Raw genomic sequence first — 18,073 nt, 5'->3', positions numbered from 1 at the left:
CATTTTCGCTCGCGAATATTGCTTGTTCAACAACAAAATGTACCTGATTGTAAACCTGAGACTGGGGCAGAAAAAAGGACACAACAGAAGGTAGGAAAAGAGGAGGCGACGTCTCAATGTTGAGACGTTGCCTCCTCTTTTTCTACCTTCTGTTGTGTTCTCTTTTCTTCCCCAGGCTCAGGTTTACAATAATGTTTAACTTACACCAGCTCGCCTGCAATCTGACTATTTTTTCGTTAACAAAATGTATTTCGTGGTGTTCCATGTTTCTGATTGCAGTTGGACTTGGCAAGCATGATTACAGATCAGACTGGCTGCCCACCAGGCTACATAGTACTGGGTGTTCAGTTGTGCATCTGGTCTGACGTTCTTGAAGTTCTCCGCAATCTACAGGGTATCACAAAAAATTACAGGGTATTTTTCACCGCAGAAATAAACTGGGCATCGCCGAACGCCCCTTCTCCGCCCAAAAGTAGCGCTAGTGGTCACAACCAGATACCAAAGATTCAGCCCGATCAGATACCTTAATTAAAAGTTAACAGTGATTTTCTTAAACTTTTAATGGGAAAATGGAACCCATTTTTGCCGTTTTCGGTTTCTGGTGCCCATGGAGCCCCATGTATTCGAACACTCCGTCGGACGCCATTTTCCCACTGAAAATTTCAGAAAATCACTTATAACTTTTGATTAAGTTATCGGATCGGGCTGAAACTTTGGCATCCGGTTGTGACCTCTAGCGCAACCTTTGGGCGAAGTATTGGCGTTCGGCAATGCCTAACTTATTTTTGCAAAAAAAAAAAAAAAACTGTGTACATTTTTTTTTTGACACCCTGTATGTGTAGTTGCCATAATCGTTTATTGAGGCGTCAGTGGCGATTTAGAAGCCAGACTTGGATAGCTCTTCCAGTTTAATTTGCATGCTGCAGTAATTTAATCAGTTACTCACGTTTGTTTGGTCTTCGGGAAACGGAAGAAATATTTTCCACCAGATCGCAAAAACTCGTCTTTTTGGTTGTCACATGGTATCGCAGGCATGCCATGTTGGTCACATGGCATGCCTGCGATATCCAAGTATGCGCTGGTGTTTGCCCGAAGGCAGCCGGTTTATCAACAAACGATGAACCATAGCAGATATGCCCGCGTACACAAATAAAATCGGAATATAGATGTATAACGAGCTTCCACTTTTTAATATTTTTAATAAATATCAAAAAGCATATATGAAGATTTCGGATTAGAAACTCCATCGAAGTCGAAAATAGGAGGTTATCGCTGACGACAGTGGAAGAAAACAAAGACAACAACAAAGTTTCAGATTGCCCCTTAGTCCTTAGTACTCTAAATAAATTAATTATTTGAAGCTATTCATGCTTTAAAAGTGTTCAGAAGTAATTGGGAGCAACTAAAAAACTCGTGTTTGTAATTTTATTTTTATTCGTTTATAGATTTCGAGAAGAAAACACTCATATCCTTTGCATGCTTAGGGAGAAATGTGAAGGGATTGCAGAGCCGTGTCCTTCCTTCGTTCATCTGAACGATCAATATTCAGCGTGGACCTCGCCCTCGGGAAGGTGCAGTCATGGGTGGGGGTTGGATGGTCCATCCGGTTATGTCTGCTGTGCATGCTATACCAGCATTTTGTGCTTCGTCGTTGTATTTTTTTGTCAAACTCTCTGTCTAGAAAACAATTTCTTTTTTAGTATGACTAGCGTAACATTGTAACTTTACCGATGCGGATTAGCGAATAAAATTACACATGCAGTTGCCTTTTTTTATTTAAATTTTTCTATTTAACCCACGAATTTGTTTTACACAATAATAACTCAGTTTGTGCGTACACCTCTTGGTTGTCCCGTTAAGTGCGCGGTTAAAAATTATTACCCCGTCATTGTTACTTTTTTTCATAAATACGAAAATTGGCAAGCAATTTCTAGATTTTTATGATGACTTCTTTTCATTAGGTACGTATATACTTCGAACAGCTTGTTACGACTGACAGATTTAATTATAAACTTTCGAATGGATGATTTGTCTAAATTGAGAATAGAAGCCTGGAACTACCTTGTGTCTCAAACAGCGGCCAGCCTCTTTACATCGACCGCAAAAATCGGTTTCTTAACCTCTCGCGTTCCGATATTGTACAGCGTTGGCCACCAGAAGGTGCATCTTTTCTATAAAATTCGCAAAGAGTGAGCTTACCTGAGGAAAAAGTAAAAGAAGAAAAGGCTTAACTTTTATGAAAACGCAGTGAAGCCACTGACTGGTCTTGAAGCCATAGGGTGCCTTATGGTTTGAAGACCGGTGGCTTCGCTGCGTTTTCATAAGAGTGAAGTCTTTTTCTTCTTTTTTTTTTTCTTTTTTTCCACAGTTAACCTCACTCTTTGCAAATTTTATAGAAAAAATTTACCACCTGTGGCCAACACTGTACAATATCGGAACGCGATAGGTTAAGAAACCGATTTTCGCGGTCGATTTAAAGAGCCTGGCCGCTATTGGGGACACCCGGTAGACAAACTACAAAAGGTAGGGGCACGGCGCAGGGTGAAGTCACTATTTTGTCTCTATTTAAGCATCTCTATTTTTTTAAATATTCTGCAAATAAGACCAAACAATAAAGGCAGATGCTGGTGTTATTGAATCGTATTTATTTTTTTCAAAACGCATATTAAAGAACGCAGCCTTCGACCGACTTTTTATTATTATTTGAACTGGTTACCAGTAGTTAGCTGGCCCATCTCAAACTATCCCATGAAATCTAGGCGGCTATTAAAACAAAAAATTGCCAGACGAAATAAAAAAAAAAAAACTGCACTGTATTTTGCGGTGCTTCTCTGCAGCATTGCATTTCGACGTAGTCTGCAGTCACGGCCGGACTGGATACGCCGTTTCAGTCCCAGAAAAAAGAATGCGCACCATTCAACGTGGGGCGCTGCAAGCCAACTATAGGTATACATCACAGCGCATGCTCAGAGGTAGCTGCTATATATTGCATCCCGACGTTACTAAAACACTCAGTCGGGAAACTTATAAACCCGGACCGCTCGTGTCCCCCCAAAACCAAACGAAATTAAGGCCCCTCAATAAGAAAGGTAGCGACATCTTCCCCCTCCTCCTCTGACGCGCACACCTTTTATCTTTATGTTTTGCTTTTTCGCACCCGTGCGTCGACTGTAGCGCCGCCTGGAACGCTCCAAGATAGCAGACGGCCTTCCTATACTTGAGTCAGAGCGCAGTCAAAGGCTTGAAGACACGGAAGTACATGGACATAGGCCAAAAACGCACTGTCACGGTCTGCCAGCCGCGAAGAATGTGCTCAAAGAAAGGCAATGAAAGCCGTGACGTTGCACTGTCGGCGTTATTTGATTGGCGGCATGAGCTCATAGCATGCACTGCACTCCGACAGAATAGGCATTCCTTCTCCCTTCTCGTCCCTCATGCACACTTTTATTGCTATCTTTTGCTCTTTCGCGCTCGCGCGTCGACGGTAGCGCCGCCTGGATTGCTCCAAGATAGCAGGCGGCATTCTTCAAAGGATGTCGCTACTTTTCCGTATACAGGGGCTTTAAACGAAATAGGATAACAGCGCCGCCCTTTAGCGAAGAATCAAAACATGATAGTTGATTTATAGAACTACTACGAAATAGCACTCTCAGATGGCACCACAGGCCCTCGCGTGACTCCGCCTGAACCGATACGTGCAGTCATGCAGTTCCCGGAGTTGTCGCTGCCTGTAACTACCGTTCACTATTGTGGTAGGCTGGATCGAGATCGAGGCTTGTCTTTCTGCAGGCCGAGTGGCACCACCGGCAGCAATCAGTTGACACCAAGCGATGGCTGCCGGTGGTGCCACTCTTGACCACAAAACATTTATTTATAAGAACTCTAAGGGCTGTCACTCTCAACCTTTATAATGCAAGGGACAGGGGAATACGAGGGAAAAGTGCCGCTTCCCCTGTTTCTAAGCGGTTGTCGGCACAGAACCTTTCTGGCTTCTTTTCGAGAAGCCTGTCAAATAGCTTGTGCACAAACATTAAAACTGACAGCCCTCACAGTTTTTATAGATAAACGTTTTGTGGCTAAACATAAGAGTGACTCCGCTGGCCGAAAAAAGGTAGTGCAGCCTTATGAGACAGGAATTAGCTAGAGCTACCGCGGAGCTGGCGGCGGTTTCGATGAGTTGGGTTTAGCAGACGACAAGCTTGAATGCTTTGCTGCGCGTTTGCTTTCACCTGTAAAACCGCCGTCAATATAGAACTTTTCCAAAATTCCTCAACTTCTGAGCTTCCCCGATAACAGTCTTATTTACGGCAAGTTACTTTGTTTACTCCACTACGAGAGCAAGCTTGCCAGCTCAGCCGTGGATGCTTTGACACGTTTGATATTTTAATGGGCGTTCGAACGCTTGACAGATACCGATTCGATCTCCAAACGCTCGATATAATAATTGCACGAGGCGGACCCATGTGGGCTGCCCAACTGGGGCAGCCCACATGGGTTGCCCTCGTGGTACCCATGGGGGGTCTACTTGGGCAGCCTACCTAGGCTTCTGTCAAGGGACCTAGCACAAGGTTGGCTCTAAAAGGGGGCCGACGTGGGTCCCACTTGGGCAGCCCACGTGGGTCCCACGTCGGTTTTGCAAGTCGGGCCCAAGTGGGGCCGGCTTGGGCAGTTCACCTGAGCCGCACCGGGGGACCCACAAGGGACTTACTTGGGCAGCCCACATGGGCACTTCTCGTGGGGTCCACAGAGGACCTGTGGGCAGCACCGCTCGTGGGGGCCATAATGGGCCTACGTGGGCAGTCCACGTGAGGCCGCCCCGGGAATCTCATTTCTTTCGAGGTTATTTCATATTTTCGTTACGGTGTAGGGTATTGCAGCGCATACCAAATTGAGCATGCCTCACATTCCGCGTAAGCCTATTGGAAATATTACACTCGTTGCTCTGGGGCAGGTGGCGCGAGCGCGTCCTCAAGACGCGACCATGTTATGCTCACTGCACCATCTACGTGGCGCTGTAACGTTCGATTTTGCACATGCCATGTTCAAATACAAGCATATCTCGGCATCTCTAAACGTGCAATAACAAAACGTTAAAAAAAATGCAGCTTGAGGCCACGGCGTCCCATTAAACGTTCCTTTAGCTTTGATATTTGTATTGCTTTCTTTCATAGCTTCTGCGAGCACGTGTGTTTCACTCCACGAGGTAGAGGCTTCACTTTACGTGATAGCGAAGCCGAAGCTTGCAAAGGCACGTCCCCCTGAACGATACTCGCATGCACTGCAAGACCGCGCGCGCTTGACTCACACACTGAAAGCTTGGAGCTCGCCCTTGTAGCCTCGGCAATGATGGCACGTATAATGAAGCGGAGTTCGAAAAAACTGTAGTAAGGAAGCGTAATGGCGGACGTTCGAAACGCGAGCCAAAATATTCCATCTCCTCGCCTGGAACGCTGCTCAAAACTTGAGAGTAACGGGCCTCTAAAACTTGAACAAGGCCACAAATAATTCGACATTTCAAGTGTAGGAACTAGAAAAAAACAAAAAAATGCTGTGCACATTTCCATGTAAACGCCTGTTGGACAGGTAATCTGGATTAAAGTCACTGGATCCTGGGAAAGTAGCGCCATTGCCTTCCCTACCTGCTAGCCGGACACAAACGGATACTAACATACAGACGACCAAAACCTCGCAAGGCGATTGGCTAATCGGCCTAATTAGAAAATTTATTTGCAACACTGTGGACAGGATTTTGTATGAGACGCGCAGAGGTTAAGAACACTGTGTACACATATATATGCGCGAACCAGTGTCTGTACAGTTGGCGGGTCTTTGCCGCGGAGCCACACGCACACGTTCGAAGGCGCACACCCCGAGGTGTCCCCGTCCGCGCGATCACTCGCGCGGCCGGAGCGTCACCCCGGAGCCGCACACCCGCGCCCGCGCCCCCAACGGCACCGCTCTGAACTCAGGGGCCTAGAGGTTGTCCAGGTACCTGAAGCGGAGTTCAATCCGCGAGTCGCGAACGCTCAGGTACCGGCAGGACCAGCGCCTGAGGAACTCCTGTTCTCCGAGGAAAAACAGTTGCTCCTCGAGGTGTCCTACGAGCTCCCGCCGGAGCCGCCACAGGAGGGGCCAAAGAGCACGCGATCGACGCGCCTGTCTCACCGCGCAGCACCGGTTCCTCCACAGCACGTACTCGGCCGCGGCGAGGAGGAGACGGACGAAGACGCCCGGAGGGCATCTCCCGCGCAGCAGATAAAGTCCTACGCCCAAACCGTGGAAGCTGGTGCGGATGACGCGCCAGAACGTCCGCGCCACAACGCACTCCTTCACCGCGTGCACATTCGTTTCGCGATTCCCACAGTTAGGGCACTCGTCCGTGCGCGACACGCCCCAGCGGAGCAAGCGGTCTCCGCTGGGAAGGACGCCCCAGCCGTGCTGCCATTCGAAGTCCCGTAGGTGCCCCGGGAGATACGAAGAAGTGAGGCGGGACCAGGAGAAAGAGTCTCCGAGCTCCACCTGCGTTGCCGAAATCTGCGGCTCCAGGAGGACCTCGGTGAGACGAGCCGTCGGTGTCTCCACTACGTCCAGCTGGGGTGCCCGCTCTTTGAGACGTTTGAAGAGCTGGATTGCTCTTCGGTAGTCAGGCGGCGGGGTTTCGGCACAGGGGCCCGGTGAGCTCGGCGACTCGACTCCCAGTTCTCGGCGGGAGTGCCCCACGAAGTAGAGCGCGAAGGATCGCGCTGCGCCGTGCTCATCGCGCAATATCTTCAGCATGGTCTTGAGTTGGAGTACTGCGGGTGCGATGTCGACACAGGGGAAGCCCCACCCTCCACGCTCGCGCGGGAGGCAGACAACCGGCCGAGTGACCAGCTCCGTCTTCTCTGACCAGAAGAAGCTGTAGAGCGCGCTTTTCACCGGTCGAATGAAACGTGAGGTCGGGAGCGCCGTTTGCGCCAGATACCAGAGGCGTCCACAGAAGACAGAGTAGGCTAGGTACCTGCGCTCGGCCAGTGGAAGGGCGTATGTGCGAGCAGAGTCCACTTTCTCCCCGATGTCGCGCGCCAGGCGCGTCCACATGTCCGCCGAGACTCCTGACGAGCGGTAGGTGACACCAAGGATCGTGACCGAAGTCTTTGCCGGGATCGGTGAAGAGGGGTCAGGCGGTCGGTTAACCCACAGCACCGCGCTCTTCTGCTCATTCAGCCTCGCTCCGGAGAGAGACCCGTAGGTCTCGAAGATCCGGAGAGCCGCTCCGAGGTCGTCGGTGTCCCGCAGGTACAGTGTAATGTCGTCGGCGTATGCCGACACCTTCACCTCGCCGTTTCCGGGCAGGGAGAGTCCGCGGACCTGGGGGGTCCTTTCGACGTTGGCTAGGAAGGGCTCCAGGGTAAGGACGAAGAGCAGCGGCGAGAGCGGGCAACCCTGGCGGACCCCCCGGGTGACGGGGAAGCTGGCCGTCACACCGCCGTTTAGATAGAGGTCGCTCTTCATGTCACTGTAGAGCGTCTCGAAGAGTCGAACCCCTTCAGGGGGAATACCGAAAGCGGTGAGCACGGCCAGGAGGAACGGGTGCTCCACCCGGTCGAAAGCTTTCGCCTGGTCGAGGGAGGCGATCAGGCCTCTGGCTTGGCGAGCGTTCGTGTACTGCACCACGTCCCTCGTCAGGGATGTCAGGGTCTGAATGCTGCGGCCGACGATCGAGCACGTTTGGTGGGGTGTCACCACGTCCGGGAGCATGCCGTGGAGGCGCTGCATGATGATCGACGCTAGCAGCTTGTAGCTTGCGTTGAGTAGCGTGATGGGACGCCACGCGCCCGGGTCTTTGGGGTCTCCTCCCTCCTTAGGCAGAAGAATGATTCTGCCTCGGCGGAACGACTCTGGAAGGCGGTGCTCCGTGAAAAATTCCCAGAGCACGGCACAGATATAGTTGCCCAGCACGTCCCAGAAGGTACGGTAGAATTCGGCGGGAAACCCATCTGGGCCCGGCGCGGACCCAGTTTTCATTCTTGTCAGGGCAAGGAGCACCTCTTCGGGGTTGGGGGGCTCGTGCAGGTGTGCGGCTAGGTCTTCGGGAACTTGCGGGAGATCGCGCAGGAAGGGGTGCGCCACGAGGGTCGCACGGTCCACCGCCGATTCGGTGGTTGCCAGGGCCCGGAAGTGGGCGCTGAAACCGGAGACCGACGGTTGGCCTGGTGTTGCTGGCGCGCCTGGGGTTGTCGGCACTGAAGGGACGCGTCGCTCCCGCACTTCGGTGCGGTGGGCGTAGCGCAGCACCTCGGGGTGAGCCGAGGGCCCGATCCGTCCGTGGTAGGCTGTGGCTGCGTTGGTACAAAGTCGTAGCTGTCGCTGGTAACGGTCGAGGAGCTGCTGCAGGTAGCCCCGCATTAGCGGAGTCCCCGCGCCGCCCCGTCGCACGATCCGAATTCGCAGAGAGGTGTCTCGGAGCTGCTCGGCGTGACGCCGACGCAGTGCACGACCCTCCGCCACGCACGCCACCCGCCAGCTGTCTTGAAGCCGGTCAAAGGTCAAGGGGTCTGGTGCCGCTCCATGGAGGGACCGGCGCAAGGCTTCTCTCAGGCAGTCACGGCTTGTTTTGTCTCGCAGCAGTCGGGTGTCGAGACGCCAGGTGCGTTGAGAACTGGCTTTGCTGCTGAAGCGGAGCTCTACGAGTACCGGACGGTGGTCGGAGATGTACGTAGTGGAGGGAGGGAAGTTCATTGCGCAGCAGGCGGTGACAGAGGGGCTCAGAAACTCGGAGATGTAACACCTGTCCAGGCGACTGCTCGAGTTTCCTCGTTGCCAGGTATGCTCGAAAGCGGTGCCATGGAGCAGAGTAGAGCAGTCCACTAGGTCGAAGTGTCGCATCAGGCGTATCAGCTCGCCGGCGTTCCACGTGGTGCGTCCGTAGCCTGGGCCCCTGACATCGCGCCGGGAATCGACGACGCAGTTGAAGTCGCCGAGGAGCAGGCAGTGGCGAGCGTCGAGCAGATGGACGTCCAGGCTCTTGAAGAAAGCCGGGGATTGCGAACGCTGGGCTGGAGCGTACACGCCCACAGCACGAAAGCGCGTGCCGTCCACGAAGAAATCAAAAGCGATGTACCGCCCGTCGGGGTCAAAGCAGCACGCGCTGAGACGGAGGAGCGAGCGGTTAAAGATAATGACCCCCACCCCCGAGCTCCGTGTAGTGGAGTATGAAAAGAAACAATCCACCCCATATCGCTGCTTGAAGAGGTCCACGTCGCGCTGCCTGTGGAAGTTCGTTTCTTGCAGGAACAGGAGGTCGCAACGGGCGGTTCGGGCGAACTGGATGACCTCGATCTGTTTTGTCACGCTGCGGAAGCCCTGAACGTTCAGGGTGATGACTCGCAGTTGCGCGAAAAGGGGATGGAGGGGGGGGGGGGGGGGGGGGTCGTTGTGTTCACTGCTAGTCCGTGGATGTATCGGATGTGATGCACGAGTTTTCAGACAGCGCGACGAGGTCCTTCCGCAACCGCTTGGGAGCCGCTGCCGATGCTGGAGTGGATCCTAGGGACCCTGATTCGCCACTGCTGGAAAGATCTCGCTTCCCGTCTTCGCCACCGCCATGCGGGCTGCGACTGCGGCTGCAGGTTTTTCGGAGTTCCTCGGAGGTGCCGCGGCGACGATCTCGGCCGCGCGGCAGAGCGCTGTCTTTGTCGTGGGCAACCTCGTCGATGACGAGGCGGTCGTCCGACGATGAGGCAGAGTCCTCCGTGATGTCGCTCCAGCTGGGAAGCGGGCTGGGGCAGAGTTCCGGCGTTCGCGGGGGTTCCTCCTTCACCAGTACTTCCTCTGAGCCGGGACTGGTAGGAGTGGGCGCGTGCACAGATGCTGTCTGGACCGCATTCGAAAGCGCGGCCTCGGCGGCGTCCTGTGGCGCGTTCGAATTCGCGTCGGTGGCGCTTGCCGACTTCGACTGTTGCGATGTCGGGGCGAGCTCGGACGGGGTCGTCACTGGGGGCTCGGCGGGGGCAGGCGTGTCACCGGACCCTTGGGTGGCGGCCGTCGCCGCAGGAGGGGGAGTAGGGGTGGTAGGAGGCCTGCCCTGGGACTTCGGAGTCTGGGACGCCGGAGTCAAGGCCGGGAAGTCGTCCTGGCCGCAGCCGGCCACGGCTGAGTAGCTGCGACGCTGGGTGCAGTCCACCGTGGCGTGGGCCGCTCCGCAGCGTCCGCAGCCGGCCGCGCAGCCGACGGTGTCGTGGCCGAAGGCGGCGCAGCGGGCACAGTAGGGCACGTTACAGGCCGCCTTCAGGTGACCCTCCTGCTGGCAGCGTCGGCAGACTCTCTTGAGACCGCGGTAGTCGAAGGTGGCCCGATGACCGGAGACGCGGAGGAAGTTCGGCACCGGGGTAGACTCCTTCATCTCCATTCGGATGTAGCGGGTACCCGTCCGGAGGTTGGGGTGGTCCTGGTAGACGCCGAAGCGAATATCCAGAACCTTCCCGTAAAGCGACAGGGCGGCGGCGAGGGCTTCGTTTCTGACATAAATCGGTAGGTACAGGCACGTAATCGACGTTACTTGCGGGCCTACCGGGACGATGGGGACGCTTGTTCCGCCGATGGTCAGAGCCCCGGCGTTGACGATTCGGCTCATGGCCGATGACGATGTAACAGACATCTGAAAGTTGCTGCCTCCCAGATGCTGCACGGAGAACAATTCGGCAGTGCCGACAATGGCCGCCGCCGCGTCGAAGATAGAATCCACCGACGCGCCGGGCGGGCAGGAAACATCGAACGTACATGCCTTCGTAGGCTGGGCCGGCGATGCGGGTGTCATGGCGCCGCTGACAACGTAGACGAAACGGCCTAATTAGAAAATTTATTTGCAACACTGTGGACAGGATTTTGTAAGAGACGCGCAGAGGTTAAGAACACTGTGTACATATATATGCGCGAACCAGTGTCTGTACAGTTGGCGGGTCTTTGCCGCGGAGCCACACGCACAAGTTCGAAGGCGCACACCCCGAGGTGTCCCCGTCCGCGCGATCACTCACGCGGCCGAAGCGTCATCCCAGAGCCGCACACCCACGCCCGCGCCCCCAACGGCACCGCTCTGAACTCAGGGACCTAGAGGTTGTCCAGGTACCTGAAGCGGAGTTCAATCCGCGAGTCGCGAACGCTCAGGTACCGGCAGGACCAGCGCCTGAGGAACTCTTGTTCTCCGAGGAAAAACAGTTGCTCCTCGAGGTGTCCCACGAGCTCCCGCCGGAGCCGCCACAGGAGGGGCCAAAGAGCACGCGATCGACGCGCCTGTCTCACCGCGCAGCACCGGTTCCTCCACAGCACGTACTCGGCCGCGGCGAGGAGGAGACGGACGAAGACGCCCGGAGGGCATCTCCCGCGCAGCAGGTAAAGTCCTACGCCCAAACCGCGGAAGCTGGTGCGGATGACGCGCCAGAACGTCCGCGCCACAACGCACTCCTTCACCGCGTGCACATTCGTTTCGCGATTCCCACAGTTAGGGCACTCGTCCGTGCGCGACACGCCCCAGCGGAGCAAGCGGTCTCCGCTGGGGAGGACGCCCCAACCGTGCTGCCATTCGAAGTCCCGTAGGTGCCCCGGGAGATACGACGAAGTGAGGCGGGACCAGGAGAAAGAGTCTCCGAGCTCCACCTGCGTTGCCGAAATCTGCGGCTCCAGGAGGACCTCTGTGAGACGAGCCGTCGGTGTCTCCACTACGTCCAGCTGGGGTGCCCGCTCTTTGAGACGTTTGAAGAGCTGTATTGCCCTTCGGTAGTCAGACGGCGGGGTTTCGGCACAGGGGCCGGGTGAGCTCGGCGACTCGACTCCCAGTTCTCGCCGGGAGTGCCCCACGAAGTAGAGCGCGAGGGATCGGGCTGGGCCGTGCTCATCGCGCAATATCTTCAGCATGGTCTTGAGTTGGAGTACTGCGGGTGCGATGTCAACACTGGGAAAGCCCCACCCTCCACGCTCGCGCGGGAGGCAGACAACCGGCCGAGTGACCAGCTCCGTCTTCTCTGACCAGAAGAAGCTGTAGAGCGCGCTTTTCACCGGTCGAATGAAACGTGAGGTCGGGAGCGCCGTTTGCGCCAGATACCAGAGGCGTCCACAGAAGACAGAGTAGGCTAGGTACCTGCGCTCGGCCAGGGGAAGGGCGTAGGTGCGAGCAGAGTCCACTTTCTCCCCGATGTCGCGCGCCAGGCGCGTCCACATGTCCGCCGAGACTCCTGACGAGCGGTAAGTGACACCAAGGATCGTGACCGAAGTTTTTGCCGGGATCGGTGAAGAGGGGTCAGGCGGTCGGTTAACCCACAGCACCGCGCTCTTCTGCTCATTCAACCTCGCTCCGGAGAGAGAACCGTAGGTCTCGAAGATCCGGAGAGCCGCTCCGAGGTCGTCGGTGTCCCGCAGGTACAGTGTAATGTCGTCGGCGTATGCCGACACCTTCACCTCGCCGTTTCCGGGCAGGGAGAGTCCGCGGACCTGGGGGGTCCTTTCGACGTTGGCTAGGAAGGGCTCCAGGGTAAGGACGAAGAGCAGCGGCGAGAGTGGGCAACCCTGGCGGACCCCCCGGGTGACGGGGAAGCTGGCCGTCACACCGCCGTTTATATAGAGGTCGCTCTTCATGTCACTGTAGAGCATCTCGAAGAGTCGAACCCCTTCAGGGGGAAAGCGGTGAGCACGGCCAGGAGGAACGGGTGCTCCACCCGGTCGAAAGCCTTCGCTTGGTCGAGGGAGGCGATCAGGCCTCTGGCTTGCCGAGCGTTCGTGTATTGCACCATGTCCCTCGTCAGGGATGTTAGGGTCTGAATGCTGCGGCCGACGATCGAGCACGTCTGGTGGGGTGTCACCACGTACGGGAGCAAGCCGTGGAGGCGCTGCGTGATGATCGACGCTAGCAGCTTGTAGCTTGCGTTGAGTAGCGTGATGGGACGCCACGCGCCCGGGTCGTTGGGGTCTCCTCCCTCCTTAGGCAGAAGAATGATTCTGCCTCGGCGGAACGACTCTGGAAGGCGGTGCTCCGTGAAAAATTCCCGGAGCACGGCACAGATATAGTTGCCCAGCACGTCCCAGAAGGTACGGTAGAATTCGGCGGGAAACCCATCTGGGCCCGGCGCGGACCCAGTTTTCATTCTTGACAGGGCAAGGAGCACCTCTTCGGGGTTGGGGGGCTCGTGCAGGTCTGCGGCTAGGTCTTCGGGAACTTGCGGGAGATCGCGTAGGAAGGGGTGCGCCACGAGGGTCGCACGGTCCACCGCCGATTCGGTGGTTGCCAGGGCCCGGAAGTGGGCGCTGAAACCGGAGACCGATGGTTGGCCTGGTGTTGCTGGCGCGCCTGGGGTTGTCGGCACTGAAGGGACGCGTCGCTCCCGCACTTCGGTGCGGTGGGCGTAGCGCAGCACCTCTGGGTGAGCCGAGGGCCCGACCCGTCCGTGGTAGGCTGTGGCTGCGTTGGTACAAAGTCGTAGCTGTCGCTGGTAACGGTCGAGGAGCTGCTGCAGGTAGCCCCGCATTAGCGGGGTCCCCGCGCCGCCCCGTCGCACGATCCGAATTCGCAGAGAGGTGTCTCGGAGCTGCTCGGCGTGCCGCCGACGCAGTGCACGACCCTCCGCCACGCACGCCACCCGCCAGCTGTCTTGAAGCCGGTCAAAGGTCAAGGGGTCTGGTGCCGCTCCACGGAGGGACCGGCGCAAAACTTCTCTCAGGCAGTCGCGGCTTGTTTTGTCTCGCAGCAGTCGGGTGTCGAGACGCCAGGTGCGTTGAGAACTGGCTTTGCTGCTGAATCGGAGCTCTACGAGTACCGGACGGTGGTCGGAGATGTACGTAGTGGAGGGAGGGAAGTTCACTGCGCAGCAGGTGGTGACAGAGGGGCTCAGAAACTCGGAGATGTAACACCTGTCCAGGCGACTGCTCGAGTTTCCTCGTTGCCAGGTATGCTCGAAAGCGGTGCCATGGAGCAGAGTCCAGCAGTCCACTAGGTCGAAGTGTCGCATCAGGCGTATCAGCTCGCCGGCGTTCCACGTGGTGCGTCCGTAGCCTGGGCCCCTGACATCGCGCCGGGAATCGACGACGCAGTTGAAGTCGCCGAGGAGCAGGCAGTGGCGAGCGTCGAGCAGATGGACGTCCAGGCTCTTGAAAAAAGCCGGGGATTGCGAACGTTGGGCTGGAGCGTACACGCCCACAGCACGAAAGCGCGTGCCGTCTACGAAGAAATCAAAAGCGATGTACCGCCCGTCGGGGTCAAAGCAGCACGCGCTGAGACGGAGGAGCGAGCGGTTAAAGATAATGACCCCCACCCCCGAGCTCCGTGTAGTGGCGTATGAAAAGAAACAATCCACCCCATATCGCTGCTTGAAGATGTCCACGTCGCGCTGCCTGTGGAAGTTCGTTTCTTGCAGGAACAGGAGGTCGCAACGGGCGGTTCGGGCGAACTGGATGACCTCGATCTGTTTTGTCACGCTGCGGAAGCCCTGAACGTTCAGGGTGATGACTCGCAGGTGCGCGAAAAGGGGATGGATGGGGGGGGGGGGGGGGGTCGTTGTGTTCACTGCTAGTCCGTGGATGTATCGGATGTGATGCACGAGCTGTCAGACAGCGCGACGAGGTCCTTCCGCAACCGCTTGGGAGCCGCTGCCGATGTTGGAGTGGATCCTGGGGACCCTGATTCGCCGCTGCTGGAAAGATCTCGCTTCCCGTCTTCGGCACCGCCATGCGGGCTGCGACTGCGGCTGCAGGTTTTTCGGAGTTCCTCGGAGGTGCCGCGGCGACGATCTCGGCCGCGCGGCAGAGCACTGTCTTTGTCGTGGGCAACCTCGTCGATGACGAGGCGGTCGTCGAACGATGAGGCAGAGTCCTCCGTAATGTCGCTCCAGCTGGGAAGCGGGCTGGGGCAGAGTTCTGGCGTTCGCGGGCGTTCCTCCTTCACCAGTACTTCCTCTGAGCCGGGACTGGTAGGAGTGGGCGCGTGCACAGATGCGGTGTGGACCACATTCGAAAGCGCGGCCTCGGCGCCGTCCTGTGACGCGTTCGAATTCGCGTCGGTGGCGCTTGCCGGCTTCGACTGTTGCGATGTCGGGGCGAGCTCGGACGGGGTCGTCACTGGGGGCTCGGCGGGGGCAGGCGTGTCGCCGGACCCTTGGGTGGCGGCCGTCGCCGCAGGAGGGGGATTAGGGGTGGTAGGAGGCCTGCCCTGGGACTTCGGAGTCTGGGACGCCGGAGTCAAGGCCGGGAAGTCGTCCTGGCCGTAGCCGGCCACGGCCGAGTAGCTGCGACGCTGGGTGCAGTCCACCGTGGCGTGGGCCGCTCCGCAGCGTCCGCAGCCGGCCGCGCAGCCGACGGTGTCGTGGCCGAAGGCGGCGCAGCGGGCACAATAGGGCACGTTACAGGCCGCCTTGAGGTGGCCCTCCTGCTGGCAGCGTCGGCAGACTCTCTTGAGACCGCGGTAGTCGAAGGTGGCCCGATGACCGGAGACGCGGAGGAAGTTCGGCACCGGGGTAGACTCCTTCATCTCCATTCGAATGTAGCGGGTACCCGTCCGGAGGTTGGGGTGGTCCTGGTAGACGCCGAAGCGAATATCCAGAACCTTCCCGTAAAGCGACAGGGCGGCGGCGAGGGCTTCGTTTCTCACATAAATCGGTAGGTAGAGGCACGTAATGGACGTTACTTGCGGGCCTACCGGGACGATGGGGACGCTTGTTCCGCCGATGGTCAGAGCCCCGGCGTTGACGATTCGGCTCATGGCCGATGACGATGTAACAGACATCTGAAAGTTGCTGCCTCCCAGATGCTGCACGGAGAACAATTCGGCAGTGCCGACAATTGCCGCCGCCGCGTCGAAGATGGAATCCACCGACGCGCCGGGCGGGCAGGAAACATCGAACGTACATGCCTTCGTAGGCTGGGCCGGCGATGCGGGTGTCATGGCACCGCTGACAACGTAGACGAAACGGCCTACGTTGCCATGGAAATCGCCATCTTGGTCCATTTAAATCTTCGAAGCTTTCAGGGGGTCGTTCTAAACCTGTCGCGCCAAGATCACCATGGAGCATCATCGTACTGAAAGCGTTCCTCTTCAATATAAGAGTCTTTGGCACTTCGTATGCGATCAACTTATTAATCAGGCCCATCTCCATGGATCTCTTACAATTATATTGTTCCTCTTGCGCATTTCAAGACAGTAAACTTATTTTTCAGTGCCTCCAAGCACCGACACAGCATCTGGTGGTGGTACGAACGTGTACGCCTGTTTCGCCGGTGTGTGGTTAGCAAAATCTCGGTATACAAAAAACGACTCAATAAAGCTACCCGTCACCAGCGAATCTAGATAGGCTCACCAAGAACGGAGGGGTCAAAGAGAAATTGCTCATTTTATGGACCAAGATGGCGACCACACGCGGAGCTTGGCGTTACTTTCCCAGGATCCAGTGACTTTAATCTGGATATGTAGCCAGCTTGAGCCGTCTACAGACACCAAATTTTAGAAGAGATATGACATTCTCACGAGCGTGTTTTGAATTCACCGTCAAATTCAATACTCAAAGTAAAAAATTGCACCCCACGTAAAACGGCCTTCTCAACAATCACACCACTGATTTGTCAGTTAGTAATAACGTTTAGAAGCCTAAAATAACTTGCCCATGCTTAGCATTACAATCCTCGGTGATTCGGTATCAAAATTAAGCCGATCTCCTATGTTGAATTTCCAGAACGTGGAGTAGATATTCTCAATATTAGCAGAAAGGAATTTTTGGGTAGTCCAAATTGGGCATGTCCACGCTTTGCCGCCTTGGAGCCCACACATTTGCTAACTTGGCCCCCGCAGAGGAGGGACCCACGGTGGTTTTAGTTAGGGAGCCTTAGTCGGGCATGCACACGCTTTGCCACTGTGGAGCTCGCCCTATCGCTAACATGGCCAACGCAGAGCCTAGGAGGACGCACGGGGGTTTTAAATGGGCAGCCCAAGTCGGGCCCGCCCATGCTTAGCCGCCGTTCAGCCCATACAATTGCCTTTAGCCCCTGTACAGCCGAGGTGGGTCCCACGGAAATTTTATATTCTGGCAGCCTAAGTAGGGCATGCCCACGCTTTGCCACCATGAAGCCCCCATCATCGTGAACCTGGCTTCTGCAGAGCTGAGGTGTGACCCACGGGGATTTTACATGGTCTGTCCTACTCGGGCGCGCCCAGGCATAGCCACCGTGGAGCCCACGTCATTGCCTTTGGCCCCCTTAGAGCCAAGGTGGGTCCCACGGGAGTTTTATAATGGCAGCCCAAATCGGGCATGCCCATGCTTCGCCGCCATAAAGTCCCCATTTCCGTAAACTTGACCGCCGCAGAGCCGAGGTGGGGCACACAGGGGTTTTACATGGGCAGTCCAAGTCGAGCCCGCCCATGCTTAGCCGCCGTTTAGCACACATCATTACCTTTAGCCCCCGTACAGCCGAGGTGAGTCCCACGGAAGTTTCATACTGGCTGCCCAATTTGGGCGTGCCCACGCTTTGCCGCCATGGAGCCCCATCTTCGTAAACTTGGTCCCCGCTGAGGCGAGGTGGGACCCACGGGGGTCTCCCATGGGCAGGCCAACTCGGGCACGCCCGCGCTCAGCCCACATCATTGTCTCTGGCAGCCCGTGAAGTTGAGGTGGGACCCACGGGGGTTTTACATGGCAGTCCAAGTTGGGCATGCCCGCGTTTTGCAACCATGGAGCTTACTTCACCGCAACTTGGCCCTCTCACGGCCAAGGTGGGACCCCCGGGGGTATTGCATAGTCAGCCCAAGTTGGGCATGTCCATGCTGTGCCCAAATTTACCCTCGGATATTCGAGGGGGGATACACCGTGGCACTGCCTGGGCACCCATATTGCGCATACCAACGCTTCGCCCACGTAGGACCGACGTGGATTTTCTATGGGCTACCGAGCCCCCCTTGCTCACGTGGCCCCACGTTGGTCCCACCTCTTGTGCTACTTGGTAACGCTCAAATTCGAGCAACGACGTTGTAAAGTCATATGAATATGGCAGCCTAATGTAGTTTGCTGCGCTTATTTTTCGCTTAGATTATCACAACAAGTTGCAAATTTATCTCCAGTGCTGC

At 56.4% G+C, this 18,073-nt stretch overlaps 1 protein-coding gene across 1 annotated transcript in view; it reads right to left on the bottom strand.

Moving 5' to 3' along the window:
* Positions 1-1,545: 1,545 nt before the first annotated feature.
* The window catches only part of LOC120841970, a 40,840-nt gene continuing 24,312 nt past the window's right edge, over positions 1,546-18,073 (bottom strand). The window contains exon 5 of the mRNA XM_040212966.1: positions 1,546-1,677. Within this exon, the coding sequence (XP_040068900.1) occupies positions 1,546-1,677 (132 nt within the window). The remainder of the gene's footprint in view (positions 1,678-18,073) is intronic.

Source organism: Ixodes scapularis, unplaced genomic scaffold (genome assembly GCF_016920785.2).
Source record: "Ixodes scapularis isolate PalLabHiFi unplaced genomic scaffold, ASM1692078v2 PGA_scaffold3__209_contigs__length_174095766, whole genome shotgun sequence".
Taxonomy (NCBI): Eukaryota; Metazoa; Arthropoda; class Arachnida; order Ixodida; family Ixodidae; genus Ixodes; species Ixodes scapularis.
This window is presented reverse-complemented; position numbering and strand designations above follow the sequence as displayed.